Source organism: Dromiciops gliroides, chromosome 1 (assembly GCF_019393635.1).
Source record: "Dromiciops gliroides isolate mDroGli1 chromosome 1, mDroGli1.pri, whole genome shotgun sequence".
In the NCBI taxonomy this organism is placed as follows: domain Eukaryota; kingdom Metazoa; phylum Chordata; class Mammalia; order Microbiotheria; family Microbiotheriidae; genus Dromiciops; species Dromiciops gliroides.
The window spans coordinates 81,623,236-81,644,762 of NC_057861.1; the positions used below are offsets into that span (position 1 = coordinate 81,623,236).

Here is a 21,527-nt window from a genome sequence, read left to right on the forward strand (position 1 = left end):
GCCGCCAAGGGAGCACCACACAGGGGTCAGCAAAGAATGATTCAGAATATAATTTAAAAAATAAGTGTCCCACCTTTATCTGCTCAATGCAGAGGTGGTAGATGATGGGTATTACATGTTGCATACAGACATGAGGTAGATGCATTGGTTGGTTTTTCAGAACTGTCTCCCCTCTAAGTTACAAGGGAAGGCTTTCTGAGTAAGGGACAAGGAAAGGATATATTTTTTTAAAAACAAAATTTATATAAAAACAAAAAGGCATCAATAAAAAGAAAATAAATATACATTCTTTTAATTTGAGAAAATTCTCCCCTTTGTTGTCCTTGTTTTGTAACAAAGTATGGTGAGCACTCAGAGTCACCAATGAATGTTACCACTTAAGGACTGGTCATGGTGTCAAGTGCCCAGACTATGCCTGGGCTTGGAGGCAGCATATAAAGAGGAAAGAACCTTGACCTGAGATCATCACTAGGACTGCCACTTATTATCTGTGTGAGCTTGGGCAAGTCACTATATAATACTCATCTCTAAAACAGATGTAAAATTCGTACTGTCTTCCTCATAGGTTTATTGTGAGAGCTACACTTCCAAGTGGGAATTATTAATGTTACTGAGAGGCTGTGTGATAGAAAGTGTGGGACTTGGAGACAGATGATATGGGAATAATAATATCAACAATAAAAACAGGAGTTCTAACTGACAATAACTGATATATGTTGTATCATTTGAACCTTATAGTAGGTAAGATATTATCATCATCCTTATTTTATAGATGAGTAAGATTAAGTGACTCTGAGACATTCATTGATTTCCCCTCCAGAGACAGAATTTAAACCTGGAATTCACTGAATTTTAACTGGTCCCACAGTTGTTTCCACTGAACTATATGCCCTTCTTAGTTTGAATCCTAGCTGTAACATTCCTCAGCTGTGTGACTACAGACTGGTCCTTTAACCTCTCTGAATCTAAAGTTTGCTCAACTGTAAAAGGGGGAATTATATTTGCATTCCTTTTCTCACAATCTTCTGAGGAAAATGCTTTGTAAAACCTTAAAGTATTATATAAATATAAGTTGTCATCATTCTTCTTCTTCTATGAAGTGTATATGTGATGTCTAAATACATAGAAGATGGCTTGGTTCACATGTGGCATTGATAGATATATTAACTGGGATCTGGCCTACCCCACTCCGAGGGAGCCTGCAATTTCTATCTTTTGGGGGAGCAGGAGGAAGCTGTGCTTTAGTTTTTGATCCTTCTCTTGCCTATCTCTTCCTCAAATATCTGTGAGCCTAAGGGTATAATAGGTTCAAGACAAAAGGTGTTTCGCTGATTGGTCTAAAGAGGAGAGTAATGAAATAATATAACCAGCTTAACTCCCTCCTATCAAAACACTGGGTTATAGAAAAGACCCAAATGAATTGTGAGTGAGCCCATTCATCCAATTAAAATAGTAAACAGAAGTTGGGAAAGTTATACAGTTTAGAACTGACCCAAAATACATAGTAATAAAGTAACTCTTCAGCTGGGAGAAGGAGAAAACACCCCAATTCAACCAAGGACGAAGAATGAACCAGGCTCCCTTGGAGTGGGGTAGGCCAGATCCCAGATTACATATCTATATATCATATATCTATATTCAGCAGTTTCAAGTGATAGAAATCAAGTGACATGCTGGGAAACTAGTTCTCCTGTACATTGGCTGCTTTGAGAGCTGATTTTAGGGCTGCAAATTCATTTTCATTCTCATGACCCATTTGTTTCCCAATTACTTGTCTGAAATTTCCAAACATCCTTTTTTCCAGAGCAATGTGGGTTAAGTGACTTGCCCAGGGTCACACAGCTAGTTTCAAGTGTCCGAGGCCAGATTTGAACTCAGGTCCTACTAAATCCAGGGCCGGTGCTTTATCCACTGAGCCACCTAGCTGCCCCCATCCTTCTTTTTTTAATGCAAAACATTACCATATTAGTAATTTTGTGTAAGAAAACTTGAATAAAAGAAAAAATGGGGACAGCTAGGTGGTACAGTGGATAGAGCACTGGCCCTGGATTCAGGAAGATCTGAGTTCAAATCTGGCCTCAGACACTTAACACTTACTAGCTGTGTGACCCTGGGCAAGTCACTTAACCCCCATTGCCCCATAAAAAATAAAATTTTTAAAAAGAAAGAAAAAAAAGAAAGTGAAAAATAACATGCTTCAGGCTGTGTTCCATCAATATCAGATCTTTCTTTGGAGGTGGATAGTATGTTTCATCAATAGTCCTTTGGGATTGTCTTGGATCATTGTATTGTTGAGAATAGTTAAGTTATTCACAGTTCTTCATAAAAAAAATTGCAGTCTCTGTGCATAATGTTCTCTTGGTTCTGCTCACTTCACTATACATCAAAGTCTTTCCAGGCCTTTTTGAAGTCATCCTGTTTGTCATTTCTTATAGCACAACAATATTCTATCACCATCATATACCACAGTTTGTTTAGTCATTGCCCAACTAATGGGCATTCTCTTGATTTCCAATTCTTAGCCACCACAAAAGGGCTGCTATAAATGCTTTTGTGCAAATAGGTCTTTTTCTCTTTTCAGGGAAAAACATCCTTCTTTATGTGGCTATGTAGTGTCACACTTATCCCAGCTAATCAGGAGTCATGTTTCCTTCCAGAAGAAAGCATGTGACTTCATAAGGTTTCCTTTAAGAAGCCTATCCAACTCAATGATATATGGATGAAGGTGTTACACTTATTATTACAGAGAGCATAGAGAAGAATTTCTGGGGAATTCTGAGGAGGGAGAGTGGAAAAGGACAGGGTCCTAAAACTAATCCATATTTTTATCTTTCACAGGGCATAGCACTAGCAATTGGGCTGGCATCTGCTAGCTACCCGGAAGAAACCTGGACTGCACTGGAGAAATTTGGCCAAAAAAGAATACTGAGGCTTGGCCTAAAGCCCTCTAACCCCAAGGTACTGTTAGCAACAGGCAGCACTCTGGGAGCTAGAGTTATCCAAGCTTGTCTCTCCCAATATTCTATAGTATAATAAGGGATACATTAGAGAGATAGTAGGTCAGGGGGAAGTAGAAGAGATCCCCAAAGGCAATTTTGTGGGATAGTAGAATTCTAGGTGATAAATGACTTAAGTTATTTTTCTGGGATCTGCCAGGAATTTTCTGGTTATGTATGTATATGTGTATGTGAGTATGCACATGTGTTTATGTATGTATGCATATATGTATACACGTGTATGTTTATATGTGTATATATTGTGTGTGTATGTGCTCATCAGAAAAATAGTGGTGATCATTCTTGCCCCATCTGTTGACCTAATGGATACTGTGAAGATCATGTGACAAAATGATTGTAAAATTCCTAAAGTTCCAAAGAAAATGAGAGATTATGGATTTGTAATGATTAATAAATAAGGATTTATTGAGGGACTACTCTACCTAAGACCCCCTTCAATGCATCATCTTGGCACAGTTTAATCCTAGGTTTGAGAAGGTCATGCCAGCAGATTATAAATTCTTACAGTTATGCCTATTCAATTCAATCCAACGCTGTTATTAAGCAATTATTCTACATGGGGCTCTGTGCCATGCACTGGGTATACAAAGCCAGCAATGTAACAACCCTTACCCTCAAGGAGTACCCTTTTGCCTTGGGTGATTCCACATGTGTATGGAAATATAAATGTAAAGCAACTTGAGAAGTGAGAAGGCTCAGAAGGTTTTGAGTATAGGCTTGGCAGCAGTCTGTGTTTGCCATGTAGCCTAGTTAAGGAGAGATAAATGGAACAAGAGGCCCACCCTTTAGCCATTAGGCAACCCTACCTTACTCCTTGTAAAGAGTAAATGCTTCAGAAATGTTTCCTTAATTGAACTGAACATGTGTATTTGAACATTGAATGGCATTGTTCCTTTTGAGATTTTCCTAATACTTTGGTTATTAAAGCAACTGAGAGATAAAGACAAGGACATAGAGCAGCAGAGAGGAGGGTATGGGGAGAGAGACAGAGAGACTGAGATAGACAAAGAAATGGAGAGAGGAGGGGGGAGAGAAAGAGATACAGAAGAGGGAGTGAAGAAGTAGAGGACATAAAGAGACAAAGACACAGGGACAAAGACAGAGAGAGAAAGAGGGAGAGAGAGAGAAAGAGGGAGAGAGAGGGAGAGAGAGGGAGAGAGAGAGAGAGAGAGAGAGAGAGAGAGAGAGAGAGAGAGAGAGAGAGATAAAGGTGGTTACTAAAGGATGATTTTTTTAAGTCCCAGAAGTGCATGTGGACTTCCACTGAGTTATACAAGAGTCACCATCTATATCAGTGGATGTGCCCACTCAGATGAACTCTTTGGAGTACTGAGATATTGAGTGCCTAATATTTGCTACATGTGGCCGCCTTCAAGAAGCTCACAATCTAACTCAAATGCTGGAGTAATTGGTAAAAGATTCATGGAGGAGTTTTCATGTGAGCTAGGCTTTGAAGTATGGGAAGGATTTGAATGCTCCTCTTTTGTAAAATATGAATTCAAGTCAATTTGGTATGAGGCAACAAGCATTTACTGAGCATCTACCCTGTGCTTGGGGCTGTCACAACCCAGAGAAAAATCAGACATGACCCAGCCCTCATAGAACTTACAGTGTAGCAGGGGTTGTAACTGGGACAAACCAGGGAAGATAGAACCTGAGCTGAGTCTTAAAGGACCAGGAGGAATTAAAAAACAAACAAAAACAAAACATGGACCTGGGAAGGAAGGAGAAAGGATTTCAAAGCTATAGGCAAAGACTTTTACTCCTCAACCTCACATAACACTTGGTTTCTCTTCTTATAGTGAATTTCCAATGTATTGTTTTTATTGAAATTTTCTACTTTTCAAAAAATCATTTCCCTACTAGAATGTAAACTATAAGAGGAAAGGAACTATTTGTGTCTTACAAATGTTGTTATAATATACTGTGATGTTTAAAAAGTTTGAAAGGGGGCAGCTAGGTAGTGCAGTAGATAAAGCACAGACCCTGGATTCAGAAGGACCTGAGTTCAGATCTGGCCTCAGACATTTGACACTTTCTAACTGTGTGACCCTGGGCAAGTCACTTAATTCTCATTGCCCTGTTAAAAAATAAAAAAGTTTGAGAGACATAATTTCTGTATAATCATTTTATTAATAATTCCAGCATTTTAATTAAAAGGCCAGTGGCCCTCTTGAATGTCAGAGGCGCTGGTGTCGGTAGGTTCATGGCTTATATGCCTTTGGAAGAAGGGTGTTCCTGAGAGTGTCAATCAACTCTGATTGGTTAACAATTTTGTTTTTATATATATTTTGGAAAATAAAATTCTATTCAAAAGAGTAAAAAAAAACAATGAATGAGACAATGAATATTACAATGTGGGACTGGACCTGTTTTAATGAACTTTGATTATATGATTTACTTCTAAATTACCCCTATCTTTGGGCAATCTAGTCAAAAAATTTCTCTCCCACCTAAGCCTGATCAGAAGGGAGTTTCACCTTAGATTAGAAGTCTGAGCTAGTTGGGTGGAATAGCAGTCACCAGAATAAGGAGAATGTTAATCCTATCTTCCATCAGCCCTATCCTTGAGAGACTGGATGAGAAAATAGGACAGAGAAAAAAAAGCTGGGGTCTCCCCAATTTCAATAATTGCCTATTAATATAAATAATAATTTCTCATAATATAAAGAATTTCCACTAGCCTTTGATTTCCTTCATGATCCAATGTATTTCATTTTATGCCTTTACCAACATTAATCTGAGAAGAGCCCATATGTTTCACCAAAGGTTGAGAATCCCTCATAAGTAATGGGTAGCAGAGATGAAAGTAGATAGGTCAGTTGGGGCTACATCATAGGTGGTGTCGAATGGTGGATCGAGGAGTTTGGACTTTGCTCTTTCGACAATAGGGTACCATTGTTGGGCATGGCAGAAACAGAGCTGTGGTAAGTTACAGATGTGACGGCCCCCTCTCTCCAACCCCCTGACTCAAAATCCCCGTATGAGTTTGTGTCTTCAGGTCCTTAAGCCACCTGCAGCATATTTTCAACTTCACCACAAGGTCCTCGGAATAAGCAGAAAAGAGCTTGGAGCCTGTGAAGAAAGTTCATGATCTCATTTAATCTGCAAACCATCCCAGGAGGCAGATGGGCTAAGAATTATGATCCACATTTTTCAGAGGAGAAAACTGAGGCTCAATGAATTCTAGTTTGGCAGAAAATGCACTGGATTGGGTATCAGAAGGTCTGGGTTCAGGTCCTGACTCACTGTGTGACCCTGATCAAGTCATTTTCTTCACTGGGCTTCAGTTTCTTCCTGTGTAAAATGGGGGTGGAGAGTTGAATCCTGTGAAGGAATGAGAGTGAACATGAGAGGGGCAGCTAGGTGTTGCAGTGGATAGAGCAACGGCCCTGGATTCAGAAGGACCTGAGTTCAAATCCAGCCTCAGACACTTGATACTTACTAGCTGTGTGACCCTGGGCAAGTCACTTAACCCCAATTGCCTCACCAAAAAAAAAAAAAAAAAAGACCGAACATGAGTAGTTCAAGAACTGAGGTCCAGGGAATTCAGAGTCTTTTTTAGCTGTAACATTTTGTGGTTCTGTGACTTGCCCAAGGCCATATGGCGGGTCCGTGGCAGGGCTGAGATTAGAACCCAAGTGTCCTGATTCCCAGTCGGGCACTCATTCTGCTCCTTGATATGTGTTTGTCTTCTCCTTCCCTGACAGATCACTCATGACATTTATTGGAAGTGGGCAAGCAGTACAGCCCTGCTCTGCTATGGGCAGATGGTGGTCCATGCCAAGGACATCATGCTCCCGTGGGTGGACAAAATCATCTCCAGGATAGTGTACTACTTCAACTGCAGCAAATATGTAGGCTCCTCTGCCTTGTCCTTTGGGCCAGAGAACACCCCAGTGTCCCTTCCCTCCCTACTCTTGCCTGGCAGCCAAAACAATCACGGGGGCCCCTTGTGAATAGCAGCCTTAGGACCTAACTCCATCAGGGCTTGATACCAACAGTGAAGGTCTGTGATTTAGTATTAGTAATGGCTTCCAGAATCAATTATTAAAGTACTGCTGCTGTTTTTGTTACTCACAAGAACTCTTGTGTCAAGGACTGCAGTTACGAAGATAGGAAAAGAAGGTTCTGAGAGGGGCAATGACTTGCTCATGTTCACCCAGATACTGAGTGTTAGATCATTGTTGTTCAGTTGTCTCAATTGTGTTTGACTCTTTATGACCTCATTTGGGATTTTCTTGGCAAAGATCCTGGAGTGGTTAGCTATTTCCTTCTCCAGCTCATTTTACACATGAGAAAACTGAGGTAAACAGGATTAAGTGACTTGCTCAGGGTCATACAACTAGTAAGTGTCCGAGGTCAGGTTGGAACTCAGCTCTTCCTGACTCTAGGCCAGGTGCTCTATTCACTGCATCAGTGAGCTGCCCCAATCCAGGACTTCTGACTCCAAAACCTACCATCCTTCCACTGTTTCACAGTTGCCTCTTAGACAGGAAGCTGCTGGAAGGAAGAGATACAGTTTGTAGAGCTTTCTATGGAGTTTTCTTAAATTTTGAGCTTTTAAAGGGTATATACACACACATATACAAATACATATATACACATACATGTCTATGTTTATCATACTTATACATATATAACGTATAATTATGTATAATTTTATATGTGTGTTTGCATATGTACATGCACATATATACAGAAACGTATGGTATTATATACCATATAATACATATATACCATATTATGTATACATACATATGTATGTGTAGATCATAATCATACATATATACCATTATTGTGTGTGTTTGTGTGTGAATATATACATGTATGCACAGAGATATATCTGTATATCATACTTATGCATGTATAACATATAATTGCATATAATTTTATATATGTGTATATACATATATAAATGCATATGTATATACAAATACATGTATATGTATACCATACTTGTAAAACATATTGTGTATAATTATATATATACAAATATGTATGCTTACCATACTCATACATATATAACATACTGTGTGTACACACATACATATATACATGTACATACATATGCACAAATATATGTGTGTATCATCCTTATACATATATAACATACAACTGTGTATAATTTTATATGTGTGTGTATATATACACATATATATTATATAGTTATAAAATATATGTATACACACATGCATATATTCCACCTTATGTTCTTATACCTTAGAGAAACCTGCCATAGGGGTTTTCATATCCACATGAGGAGATGAGGCATGGACAAATGAAACACTTATAAAATAACACACACCTTTATAGGACTCGGTGTCAACATGAATAGAACAGGCAGTAAGTGCTCTAAGGATTCAGAGAGGGGAGTGATCAGTCCTTCTGTTATTCCAGGGTGGGTGAACTTAGTCATGCAACTTGGTATATGCACTTGGAGTTAGAAGACCAGGTTCTGAAAGTTATTTAGCTATATAATGTTAGCCAAGTCATTTTACCTCTCGTGCCTCAGTTTCTCCATCTCTAAAATGGGAGGAATAATAATATGCTCATCACATTCCTCAGGCTTGTTAGGGAAAGTTTTGTGAAAAGCTTAAAGTATCATAGAAATATGACTTAATGGTATTGGTATTCAGGGAGGAAATGGTATTCTAGCTGGTCCTTGAAGGATGGGTAGGATTTGTAGAGGCAGAGAGGTGAGGGGGAAGGCATTCCTGAAATCGGGGCCCATGAGAATAAAATGAACAGGTTTGGTCATGAGCATGAGTGTTGAGGAAAATTGAAGGCTGAAAGGTCACTTGATGGGCCTGATGTAGAGATTTCTATTCCAGCATAGGTTGGGTAACCTCTGAGTTCCATCCCGACTCTGAGATTCTGTGAGCATCGACGCAAGAAATTTAATTTTCCTATCTTTGTAGGATTACAAAAAAAAAAAGATTACAAAAGTCAAACAGAATAATTTATAATTAGTCCTAGAATCAATAGGGAGTCAGTGGAGGTTTTTGAGTAGGGGACTACCATACATAGTCAGATATGCTTAAGGAAAATCACATTAGCAGGTTTGTGGAGGATAGAATGAAGTGGGGAGAGTTAAGACAGAAGAAAGCAATTAGGAGAAAGGATAAAGTCCTGAACTAGGTTGGCGGCTGTGTAGGTGGAGAAAAGGGGATGGATTAAAGAGATGTAGATACGGACAGGTCAAGATCTGGCAACTACTTGGATATGTGGAGTTAATGAAGGTGAGGAGTCATGGATAACACTAGGTAATTGGAAGGATGCTGGTATTTTTACTGAAGCAGGGATGTAATGTAATGAGATCTGTGATTCATAGTGCAACACATCCATGCCTGTTAATCCTGTGCAACTCACTCTTTCACACCAAAGATGAAAAGGGTGGCAGGTTGGGGAAGGGAAGTCAGGGCTCTTACTCATGACTACTGTGGGTGCCTGGGTCAAGATTAGGTTATAAGGCATCAGAGTGCTCATGATGCCTATTATGGAAAGGGCATCATGGGATCTGCAATCAGAGTCTGAATGCTTGTCTCTGCTGCTTACTGCTTTGTGTTCTGGGTAAGTCACTGAACTTCTCTGGGCTTCTTTTTTCTCATCTGTTAAATTAGGACAATGTTCTCCAAGGTTCTTCTCATGGAGTTTTCCTCATTATCAATGGCCTCCTTGGGGTATATACTTAACAGTGTAATCACTCTGTCAAAGGGTAGGGATATTTTACTTATTTATTTGTATCATTCCATATTGATTTTCAGAGTAGTTAGGCTAATTCAGAGATCCACCAAAATAAATTAATATGCTTATATTTCCATAGTCCCATCAATATGTATTATGTAAGGTCCCTCTGGCTCTAAATCTGAGTCTATAAAACTTATACCTTGTATGGGAGAGGGGAAGTTGAGATCTTGTATAGTTGGGGTGGGGAGAGTGGAGGAAGAAGAGAATGGGATAAGCAGAGGGACACTAGGTCATATTGGGTAAAATGTAGATCTGGGATGTTGGATACAGGATTTGACCCATCTTTTCCTGCTCCAACTGGTTGATCACTAATATGGAGTCATTCTCTACACCTACCTTAGATTCCTGGCATGGTCCCTACTTCAGAGACCACTGCCTTAGAGAACTAGGTATTATCCCTTGGAAATAGTTGTTTAATAGCCTTACCTAGGGTCATTGAATTATAAGTATAGAGAATTCCAATATTTGTAGGAACATCAGAGGTCTGATTCTTTCTTTTTCTTTTCTTTTTTTTTTTTGCTTTCATCTTGGATGGATTAGGATGACATCCTGAAGCATAGTTTCCTCAGTGCCACCGTCATGATCTCCACAGCACTCAAGGACAAGAATGTAGCAAAGAGCTACACATTCAAACAGCTCCCAGACCTGATTGAGTGTATACTGGTGAGTGATATCCCTGTCATACCACTGGAGGTTGTTCTTTTACCAGGACACTAGTGTATGTTGGGAGGGAGGCATTGCCCTTATGCAATTGGTCCTGAAGTGAGAATTCATGGCCTTTCATGGCTACACATGGAAAGTCGGAAAGTCCATCAGTTAATCTCTTTGGTTCTCAGTGTCCCTTTTTAAATCTGTAAGAGTCTGTTAATGGAGGCAGTAGCACATGGGTGAAAGGACATTAGTTCTGGAACTTGAGGATCTGATTTCAAAGGTTGACTCTGCTATTTATAACTTTTATGACCTTGGTCAACTCAGTGTACCTACTGGGGCTGTTCCCTCATATGTAAAAATCAATTAGGAGGTCAGTCTAGAAGGGCCCTAAAATCTTTTGCAGCTCTTAAGGCTTATAAACAGATCTATAACCCAGTTCAACAATTTATCCATTCATATCTTTATGCATTCCATTACAATGCCTTACTGCAGCATGGATGTGACCCAAGATTCTCAAGGGTCATAGTGGGGAAATACAAGCCCTGGAAAATTCTGCCATTCTGGAAAAGATTCCAGGATAGTTGTAGCAACAGGCTGTGTCTGTTTTCTGAGGACCAGCCTAACTAGGGAGAGACTCATTGCCAGTAGGGCAGACACTAGGTGATGAAATTTTTGGTTATGGCAACCATGAAAAGGTGAAAAATTCATAATGGCCCTCATTTTTGCATGGATCCTTCCACTTCTTTAGCAATGTTAGAGTGACAGGAAGGGGGAGACTAAGAAGTTTTTAGACTGCTTGAATCAGAATAATTAAATTTCTTGAAATATGTTCAAGATTTTTAATGTTAAATGAAGCATAACACAGGAAGATATATGCTCACCAAAGATGTTTACCACTGCTAGGGAATGATGTCCATTATAGAATTCAAATAGAAAAATAAATTCCCCATAAATGGTGAGCTTATGGTTGGAGTTGGGTTCCTCCTTGAAGTAAATACCATGTCTTTTAAAAATTGGATATTGGAGGGGATGTGGGAAAGCTGGGATGATCTAACTATTTCGGAGAGCAATTTGGAGCTATGCCCAAAGGGCTATAGAACTGTGAAAAGCCTTTGATCCAGAAATACCACTGTTAGGTTTACATCCCAAAGAATCCCCCAAAAGAGAAAAAGACCTATTTGTACAAAAGTATTTATTGCAGCTCTTTTTGTGGTGACTGAGAATTGGAAATCAAAGGAATGCCCATCAATTGTGGAATGGCTAAACAAACTGTGGTATATTATGGTGATGGAATATTATTGTGCTATAAGAAATGACAAGCAGGATGACTTCAGAAAGGCCTGGAAAGACATGTATGAAATGATGTATAGTGAAGTGAGCAGAACCAAGAAAAGGTTGTGCACAGAGACAGCAATATTGTTTGATGAAGAACTGTGAATGACTTGACTATTCTCAACAATACAATGATCCACAACAATCCCAAAGGACTATTGAGGAAACATACTATCCACCTCGAAATAAAGAATGGATATTGATGAAACAGACTGAAGCATGCTATTTTTCACTTTCATTTTTCTTTTAATCAAGTTTTCTTGTACAAAATGACAAATATGGTAATGTTGTACATAATCATACATGTATAACCCATATCTGCTTGTTTGCCACCTCAGGGAGGGGAGGGGAGGGAGGGAAAGAGGTATAAAAAGTGGAACCCAAAACTATAGATAAAAATGTTTGTCACAAAATATTATTCTTTTGTTGATGCTATATGGCTAGAAATTGCATTGGACCACAATAAGTTGCAAAACATTACCAGCAAAGGCTTGCACAAGAGAAAGAGAGACATTGATATCATTGGAGAGAAACATAATTGGAAAAGACATGGGATTGGTTATGATGATAATGTGAGTGACTGTATTAAAAAAGGCTAGATTCCCCACTTAATGTTCTAGCAAATATGGGAGGACAGAAAAGACTTCATATTGAGCAATTATAAAGAAACCCGAAGAGAAACAAAAAGCTCTAGTGTATAGTCTAGAACTGTACAAAAGTCAGCCTTCACCTGGTGATGACTAGGAGAGGGATGGCTCAAGGGGATCTAGCTTCAAGGCCACAGCAGTAAATGAATGAATTACTTATTAAAAATCATGGAAGAAAAAGAGAACAAAGAGACAGAGAACAATCAAGACCAGCACTCACAAAGTACTTCTAGGAATCAGAGGCAGAAACTTGGGACTGAGGGAAGCAATGGGACCTAGAATTCAGACTGGAATGGCAGCAGCATCTAGACTAAAGAGGAGACAAGGTCAATAGCACTTAGAAAAAATACCCATATGTAATGGAAGGCATGGAACCTGATGCAAAGTCTCAATCTAAGCCATGAGACTAGAAATAAGAGTAAGTAAAGGAGTGGAGCCAACATGGAGGAGGAAAGGCACATGCCTGAGTTCTCCTGTCAACACCTCTGCAAATACCTTCAAATAATGCCATAAGACAATTCCTTGAATAGCAGAACCCACCAAAGGACAGGGTGAAATAATTTTCCAGTCAAGGACAACTTAGAAGGTTGGTGGAAAGGTCTGTCACACTGGGGTGAGAGTGGAGCTCAGTCCAGTGTAGGCTGGACCAGTGCATTCTGTGCCAACACAGACCCAGCCCTATCAAACCAGGAACAAGCCATGGGAGTCACTGAATCATCATCATCAGCAATTGCTTCTGAAACTCAACCCACAGAGGGTAAGGAGGGTGAACAATTGGACAGAAAGAGATTACAGGGGTCTTTTTGATAACACTGAGTCAAGACTCTGTTGTTTTGCCTATATTTGGATCCAGGTCAAAGTCTTGGATGGTGGTCTCAGGCCAAAGAGGAACACTAGCACACCAGAGCTTGTAGCAACATTGGAGCTGGATATTTCTTATAGTCCCAGGGCAGAAAAGCATGCTTGTGGTTGCTTGCAGACCAGAGAACAGGCCAGAAAAGTAATAAATATACCTCTCCTTAAATCATAATACCTTGGAAAAACTGAAAACTTACAAATGCCTAGAAGTATCTCTGAAAACAGCTGCACAAAACCCCTAAATCTTGGAATAGTGTACCCTCCACCCTAGAAGTAGTGCTCCACTTTAACAAATAATTAAAAATCAATAAATAGGTTGGGGAAATGAGCAAACAGGTAAAAATTCTGACCATAGAAAGTTACTATGGTGGCAAGGAATATTAAAATACATCCTCAGAAGATGATGACAAAGTCAAAGCTACTCCATCCAAAGCTTCCAAGAAAAATATAAATTGGCCTCAGGCCATAGAAGCTCTCAAAAAGGACTTTGAATATAAAGTAAGAGAGGTGGAGGGAAAAATGGGAAGAGAAATGAAAGTGATGCAAGAAAATCATGAAAAAAAGTCAGCTTGGTAAAGGAGACACAATCAAGTACTGAAGAAAATAACACCTTAAAAAACAGAAAGGGCCAAATGATAAAAGAAGTACAAAAAGCCAGCAAGGAAAAGAATGTCTTGAAAAGCCAAATTGGCCAAATGAAAAAAAGTGGTACAAAAGTTCTTTGAAGAAAATAACTCCTTAAAAATTAGGATTGAGAAAATGGAAGCTAATGACTTTATGAGAAATCAAGAAACAATAAAGCAAAGCCAAAGCATGAAAAAAATAGAAGGCAATGTGAAATATCTTATTGGAAAAACAACTGACCTGGAAAATAGAACCAGGAGAGAGAATTTGAAAATTATTAGACTACCTGAAGACCATGATAAAAAAAAAAGACCCTGGTGACAGCTAGGTGGTGCAGTGGATAAAGCACCAGCCCTATTCAAATTCCAGAGCTCCTAGGTCAAAGAGAAAATATTGCAAGCAGCCAAAAAGAAACAATTCAAGCATTGCGGAGCTACAGTCAGAATAACACAAGATTTAGCAGCTTCTACCTGAAAGGATCAGAAGGCTTGGAATATGATATTCCAGAGGGCAAAGGAACTGGGATTACAACCAAGAATCACGTACCCAGCAAAACTGATTACAATTCTTTAGAGGGGTGGGGGAATGGGAATTCAATGAAAGAGAGGACTTTCAGACATTATGAAAAGACCTGAGCTGAATAGAAAATTTAACTTTCAAATACAAGAGCCAAGAGAAGCATAAAAAGGTAAACAGGAAAATGAAATCATAAGGGATACTGAAAGGTTAAACTGTTTATATTTCTACATGGGAAGATGATATTTGTAACTCATCAGAACTTTCTCATTATTAGGGCAGCTGGATGGAATATATTTAGACAGAGGGCACAGGTGTGAATTGAATATGAAGGGATGATATCTTTCAAAAAAATAAAATTAAGGGGTGAGAGAGGAATGCACTGGGAGAAAGGGAAAGGGAGAGGTGGAATAGGGTAAATTATCTCACACAAAAGAAGCAAGAAAAAGCTTATATAGTGGAGAAGAAGATGGGGAAGGTGCTGGGGAGTGAGTGAACTTTACTCTCATTAGAATTGGTTCAAAGAGAGAATAACATACACACTCAATTAGATATAGACATCTATTTTATCCTGCAGGAAAGTAGGAAGAGAAGATAAGGGGGGGGAGTGATAGAAGGGAGGGCAGATTGATGGAGGGAGCAGTTAAAAGCAAAACACTTGAAGAGGGACAGGGTGAAAGGAGATAGAAAATAGAGTAAATGGTGTGGGAGGAAATAGGATTCAGGGTTAGCAATAGTAACTGAAAAAAATTTTGAATCAAGTTTGTCTGATAAAGGCCTCATTTTTCAAACATATAGAGAACTGAGTCAAATTTATTAAAATAAAAGCCATTCCCCAATTGATAAATGATAAAAAGATATGAACAGGGGGCAGCTAGGTGGTACAGTGGATAGAGCACTGGCCCTGGAGTCAGGAGTACCTGAGTTCAAATCCGGTCTCAGACACTTAACACTTACTAGCTGTGTGACCCTGGGCAAGTCACTTAACCCCCATTGCCTCACTAAAAATAAAAAAAAAAAATTAAAAAAAAGATATGAACAGTTTTCAGATTAAATAATCAAAGATATCTGTAGCCATATGAAAAATGCTCTAAAACAGTTTTGATTAGAAAGATGCAAGTCAAAACAATGCTGAGTTATTACCTCATACATATTGGAGTGGATAATAGGATAGCAGAGGGAAATGACAAATGCTGTAGGGGATATGGGGAAAATAAGACATCAATGTACTGTTGGTAGAGTTGTAAAGTAATTCAACCATTCTGTAGAGCAATTTGGAACAATTGCCAAAGTGCTATAAAACCATGCATACTCTTTGACCTAGCAGTACCACTACTAGGTTAGTATCCAAAAAGAGATAAAAAGTTAAAGGCTTCACCTATATGTACAAAAATATTTATAACAGTTCTTTTCTAGTGGCAAAGAATTTGAAATTGAGGAGATGCCCATTAATTGGGGAATGGCTGAACAAATTGTAGTATGTGATTATGATGGAACACTATTTTGCTATAGGAAATGATGAGCAGGATGCTCCCAGAAAAACCTGGGAAGACTTACATGAGTGGATGCAAAGTAAAATGTATTGTGTACAAAGTAACAGCAATATTGTAAAATGATTAACTGTTAATGACTTGACTATTCTCAGCAATACAATGATCCAAGACAATTCTGAAGGACTTATGATAAAAAATCCTATCCATCCCCAGAGAAAGAACTGATGGTTTCTGAATACAGATTGAAGCATATTTTTTAACTGTTTTTCTTGAATTTCTTTTGTCTCTTTTCTTTGACAACCTGACTAATATGGAAATGTTTTACATGACTATACATGTATAACTTATATTGAATTACTTTCTTCTTGGTGGGGGGGCTGGGGGAGAGGAAGGAAGAAAATTTGGAACACAAAGTTTTAAAATCAGATGTTAAAATTGTTTTTACATATAATGTGTTTTACATGTAATGGGAGGAAATACCATTCTAAATAAAGAAACGGAGGAGGAGGAGGAGGAGGAGAAGAAGAAATAAGGAGGAGGAGGAAGAGAAGAAGAAGAAGAAGAAGAAGAAGAAGAAGAAGAAGAAGAAGAAGAAGAAGAAGAAGGAGGAGGAGGAGGAAGAGGAGGAGGAGGAGGAAGAGGAGGAGGAGGAGGGGAGGAGGAGGAGGAGGGGAGGAGGAGAAGAAGAAGGAGAAGAAGGAGAAGGAGGAGGAGGAGGAGGAGGAGGAGGAGGAGAAGAAGAAGAAGAAGAAGAAGAAGAAGAAAATGGAGAAAGGAGAAAGGGAAAAGGGGGGGGATAGAGGATATGATAGCCGGAAATACCCAGTTTAGAATTATAATTGTGAATGTGATGAACTTATCCTTAAAAGTGCAGTATAGGAAAATGGATTAGGAAGTAGAATCCAGCAATATGTTGCTTATAAGAAACATGACTGAAACATAAAGATTCATACAGAACTAAAAAGGGGGACTGGAATAGAATTTATTATACCACAGGAGAATTTTAAAAATCAGGGATAGGAATTGTCAACTCAGACAAAGGAACTGTAAAAACAGATATGATTAGAAAAAATAAGTAGGGAATATGGGTTTTTTTTTTCAGTAATGAAGCCATAAACATAGAGAAAGAAGAAACAAGTATCTCTGTTTTGAGGATTACATTGTGGCTAGAACCCTAGATACTGAGCTTAAATTAATTGAAAACATGGTAGCAAAGCAATAAAACAGGGTATGAAACAACACCCTCCCAAATCATTACTCTTTCTCTATATATTATCTTCTCCAAATATCTAGACTATGTTAAAATAATTCTGTTATAAACAACTTCCAATATGACTCCAATAGAAATAATTTCAATATAAAATATATTGGAGTCTACCTGCCATGATACATACAGGAAGCATATGAATACAACCACAAAATACTCTTTAGAAATATAGACAAATAGAAAGAGTCATCGAGGATGAGAAGATAGAAGTGAATTATGATATTGGAGAGGATAGACATGTCTTTGTCATAGCCATTCCATGAAAGTATGGAAGTATCCCTGTTCTGTTGTTTTGTTGTTGTTTTTGAAGTATCCCTTTTCTACAGAACTACATTAAGCATACAAGCATGGACAAATATGCTTGCAAAAGAACAACTGCATGTGTATATGTACATGTAAACACAACTACCTACATTTTGTTCAGTTTCATTCAATATACAAAGCATAGTCCTGGTCCTCATGAACTTGTAGTTTAACAGAGGGGTTAAGGCACCAACAGAAAACCAAAATATGTAATATTCCAAGATAGCAATTTCGGTGTAGGGTAGAGGTGGGAATGAGTCTGAAGCTATAAATTCAACAGTATGAGAAGCTCTAGATGTGAAAATTCCCTACATCCATATAGCTCAGCAACTTCTTTGTAGTTTATAATCTAGTGACTAGCTAGGGGCTCCGAGATCCAGTGATTTGTACACGGTGAAGTAGCTGTCATATGTTAGCAACAAGGCCCATTTCTTTTGGGCTCCTAGGGTTAGCTTGTAACCAACATGGCATGTTGCTTCTAATTACTATTAGAGAGGTGTGAAGTGCTATGTGAAATCCAAGGAGGAAGGTTGATGCAGAAAGGACAGAGAATCAATAAAACTTCTAGGAGGAGATGGCATTTGAGTTTAACATGAAAGGATAGTAATTTAACAGGTAAAAAAAGGGGGGAAAGGGGGCGTTCTAGATAGTGGGAATTGTCTGAGCAAAAGCATGGAGTTCAAAGATTGTGGGACATGTTTAGGAGGTTCATGTGAAATATGACTGGAGGGGGCAGCTAGGTGGCGCAGTGGATAAAACACCAGCCCTGGATTCAGGAGGACCTGAGTTCAAAACTCACCTCAGACACTTGACATTTACTAACTCTGTGACTCTGGGCAATTCACTTAACCTTCATTGCCCTGCAAAAAAAAAAAAATGACTGGAAATGGAGAGTGGTACTAGATTGTGCAGAGGGCCTTGGCTGACTGGCAAAGAAATCTGAACTACATTTGCTAGGATTTAGGGAGTCGTTGAGGATTTTTAAGCAGAGAAGTTACTTGACCAGAACTGCCAATCTGGAAGGAAGTCCAGTGGAAGGGGAAGAGTGGTATCAGGAATACCTTTTAGGAAACTAATTTGCATGAATTCACAATGACATGCAAAGAGTGATATACAAGGTGTGATTGTAAAGGCAATCTAAGAAGAAGTGGAGGGAGAAGAGTGGAAGCAGGAATACCTTTTAGGAAACTAATTTGCATGAGTTCACATGACATGTAAAGAGTGATACACAAGGTGTGACTTTAAAGGCTACAGGGGTGTGTTTCTGGAGATTGTTTAGATTTCAGTAATTTAGATCTTCACTGGATGATCTCAAAACCTGACCTGGCCATCTACTTCTCAGCCTTTAAAAGAAAATGTCATACTCCATCTCTAGTCACTTTAATGTCCCCCTCTTTACCTGGCCCTTGTAGTGCATCAGCCCCTGTTGCAAGATTTCCCATAAAGAATATAGTTATCTCTTAGCATAGAATTTGGTATAGAGTTGGACGAAGCAAAGGGGGTCAATAAAGGTGAATCATAATATCCCTACACAACCACCAAAGGAAGTCAATGTGGTCAAAACTCCATTCCTTTCCAGTTTCTAATCCAACAGATGTTTATTAACTACTGACTATGTGCAGTATGATTGATTGAAGTTTCCATTTCCAACCAGCTGCCTTTAGTGTCACTCATCTTGGCAGAAGGGAATTAGATGAAAGTTGAGGCAGTCAAATACTGGGGCAATCAACTGATGGCTAGCAGCAACATTTTTTACGGTCCATATATATGAACCTAAAACTGTTAACGTCAAAAAGCAACCCTAATACTTTAAAAAAAAATTGCTCAACAATATGCAAACACATAAATCACTCTGAATTAGTTTCACTGCTAAATTGTTATCTACCAGGTAATTTTTTCAGTCACAGCTACTTGTGGTGGCCAGACTTAGAGGGGTTCTGATCTGCATTGGGGTGCTCAGAATACTGTAATCAAAGATTTTTGAAGCACTGGAATATTTATATCATTAGATATAGGAATGGCTCTCAACAATCATACTATAACACTGACTTTTGAAAATCCAGGATTTCATCTGTTTGGTACTTCCTCTATCCACTGATCCAGGTTTCTACCTCTCTTTGCTTGAGTTGACTATCTTTGTAAGTTGATGGAGGTAAAAAAATAAATTCATCTCCTATTGACAAGAAAAGGCCAAGAATTTAGAGATATTTTGAATTTTTATTTTTCACAAGAGAATATGCATGCACATTGAAAAGGGCCAGTCGAAGGGTAGACAGCAAAGGATTGGACCTGGGGAGGGCTGAGCTAAATATGGAATCATGCTATCATGGACTTTAGGCAGAAAAGAATTGGGTTGAGACTGATTTAACTCCCTCAAATTACCTATAAGGAAATTGGAACCCAGAGAGAATAAATGATAAGTCCAAGGTCATAAAGCTAATAGTAAATTGCTAAACTGGGATTTGAATGTAGGGGTTTTTTTGATACCAGAGGAAGGAATGAATGTACAAGCTTTATGGGCTAAATATGAACTATAGGCTAGTGATACAGTTTCAAGTTAGCAATACAATGCCTTCCCTCCCACCCCACTCCCAACCCCTCAAGGAACTTACATTCTGATAGGGGAAGACAACAAATGAAGGGGAGCCAGAATTCAAAAGGGGAGAAACCTGGGTTTGAAACAAGGAGTGTTTCCAGTATTGCTTGGGAAATGGCTGCAAGTAGAGTGCAAGAGTGCCTTCTTCCAGGCAAGTTAAGGTGAAAGTTCACCTATCAATGACCAGGGCCCCAGGAGCAAAGTCCAAGTTGGGGGAGAAGGGCCAGAGTGCAAATGGCATGATTTGCATCCCTTTCTACTGTAAGGATCAGAGTTGAGGAGAGGATGGGACTAGTACGGTGATTATAGATGACAGGAATGAGACAAACATGGCAGTGCCCATTACTTGGAAGGAATATATTGCTAAATATGTCTAGGGTGGTGGTGTCAAACTCCAGTAGAAGTGGGGGTCACTAAATTATACATATTGGGCAGCTAGGTGGCATAGTAGAAAGAGTGCCTGGCTTAGAGCTAGGAAGACTCATCTTTCTGAGTTTATATCCAGCCTCAAACAATTCCTAGCTGTGTGACCCTGGGCAAGTCACTTAACCCAGTTTGCCTCAGTTTCTTCATATATAAAATGATCTGGAGAAGGAAATGTCAAACCACTTCAGTATCTACCAATAAAACCAAAATGGTGTCAGGAAGAGTTGGCCATGGACTAGAAAATGACTGAACAACAACAGAAAACCATATACAAAGATCCCTGTGGGTCACATGTTGATTTAGAAAACCAAATATTAATAGTATCTATGCTTTAATATATTTTTTATTTTGTTATATATTTCTCAATTGCCATTTTATCTAGTTCAGACTACACTCAAAAGTGTTTTGGGGGAAAATGAATGATGAAAGAATATTTGAATCATTTCTTTTTAACCAGAAACCTAAAACCGTAATGAATAAATAATTATAATAACATAAATAATTCCTCCATGGGTGTGCCTCATGTCAATACAGAGGTGATATTGGAGAGCATTGGCAGGTCTCCCCAAGCATTGGACATCTTGTACTCGATGTTCCATTGACATCTTAAACTCAATATGCCCTAAAATGAACTCATTATTCTCCCTGCCTCCTCCCTTCGCCAACCTTCCTGTCCTAAACTTTCCTATTACTGGCAAAGCTACCACCATCTTCCCAGTCATGCCCTGATTTTTCACTCATTCATCCCCCATATGTAATCTGTGGCCAAGCCCAATCAATTCTACCTTCACAATACCTTCTCTCCTCTGACACTACTGCCACAAGCTGACAAATGTCCTCATCCCCTTATATATGAATGATTCTAATAGCTTCCTGCTTAGTCTCCCTGTCTCAAATCTCTCCCCACTCTCTTCCATACTCCATTTAGCTGCCACAGTGATCTTCCTAAGGCCCGGGTCTGACCATGTTACTCATCCTATTTAAGAAACTCTAGTGATTCCCATCACCTCTCAGATCAAATATAAAATCCTGTTTGGCTTTTAAAGC

At 38.9% G+C, this 21,527-nt stretch overlaps 1 protein-coding gene across 1 annotated transcript in view; it reads left to right on the forward strand.

Moving 5' to 3' along the window:
- The window catches only part of LOC122745965 (maestro heat-like repeat family member 5), a 173,650-nt gene that overhangs the window by 69,816 nt on the left and 82,307 nt on the right, over positions 1–21,527 (forward strand). The window contains 3 exon segments of the mRNA XM_043991432.1: positions 2,839–2,958; positions 6,728–6,874; positions 10,308–10,430. Coding sequence (XP_043847367.1) covers positions 2,839–2,958; positions 6,728–6,874; positions 10,308–10,430 — 390 coding nt within the window.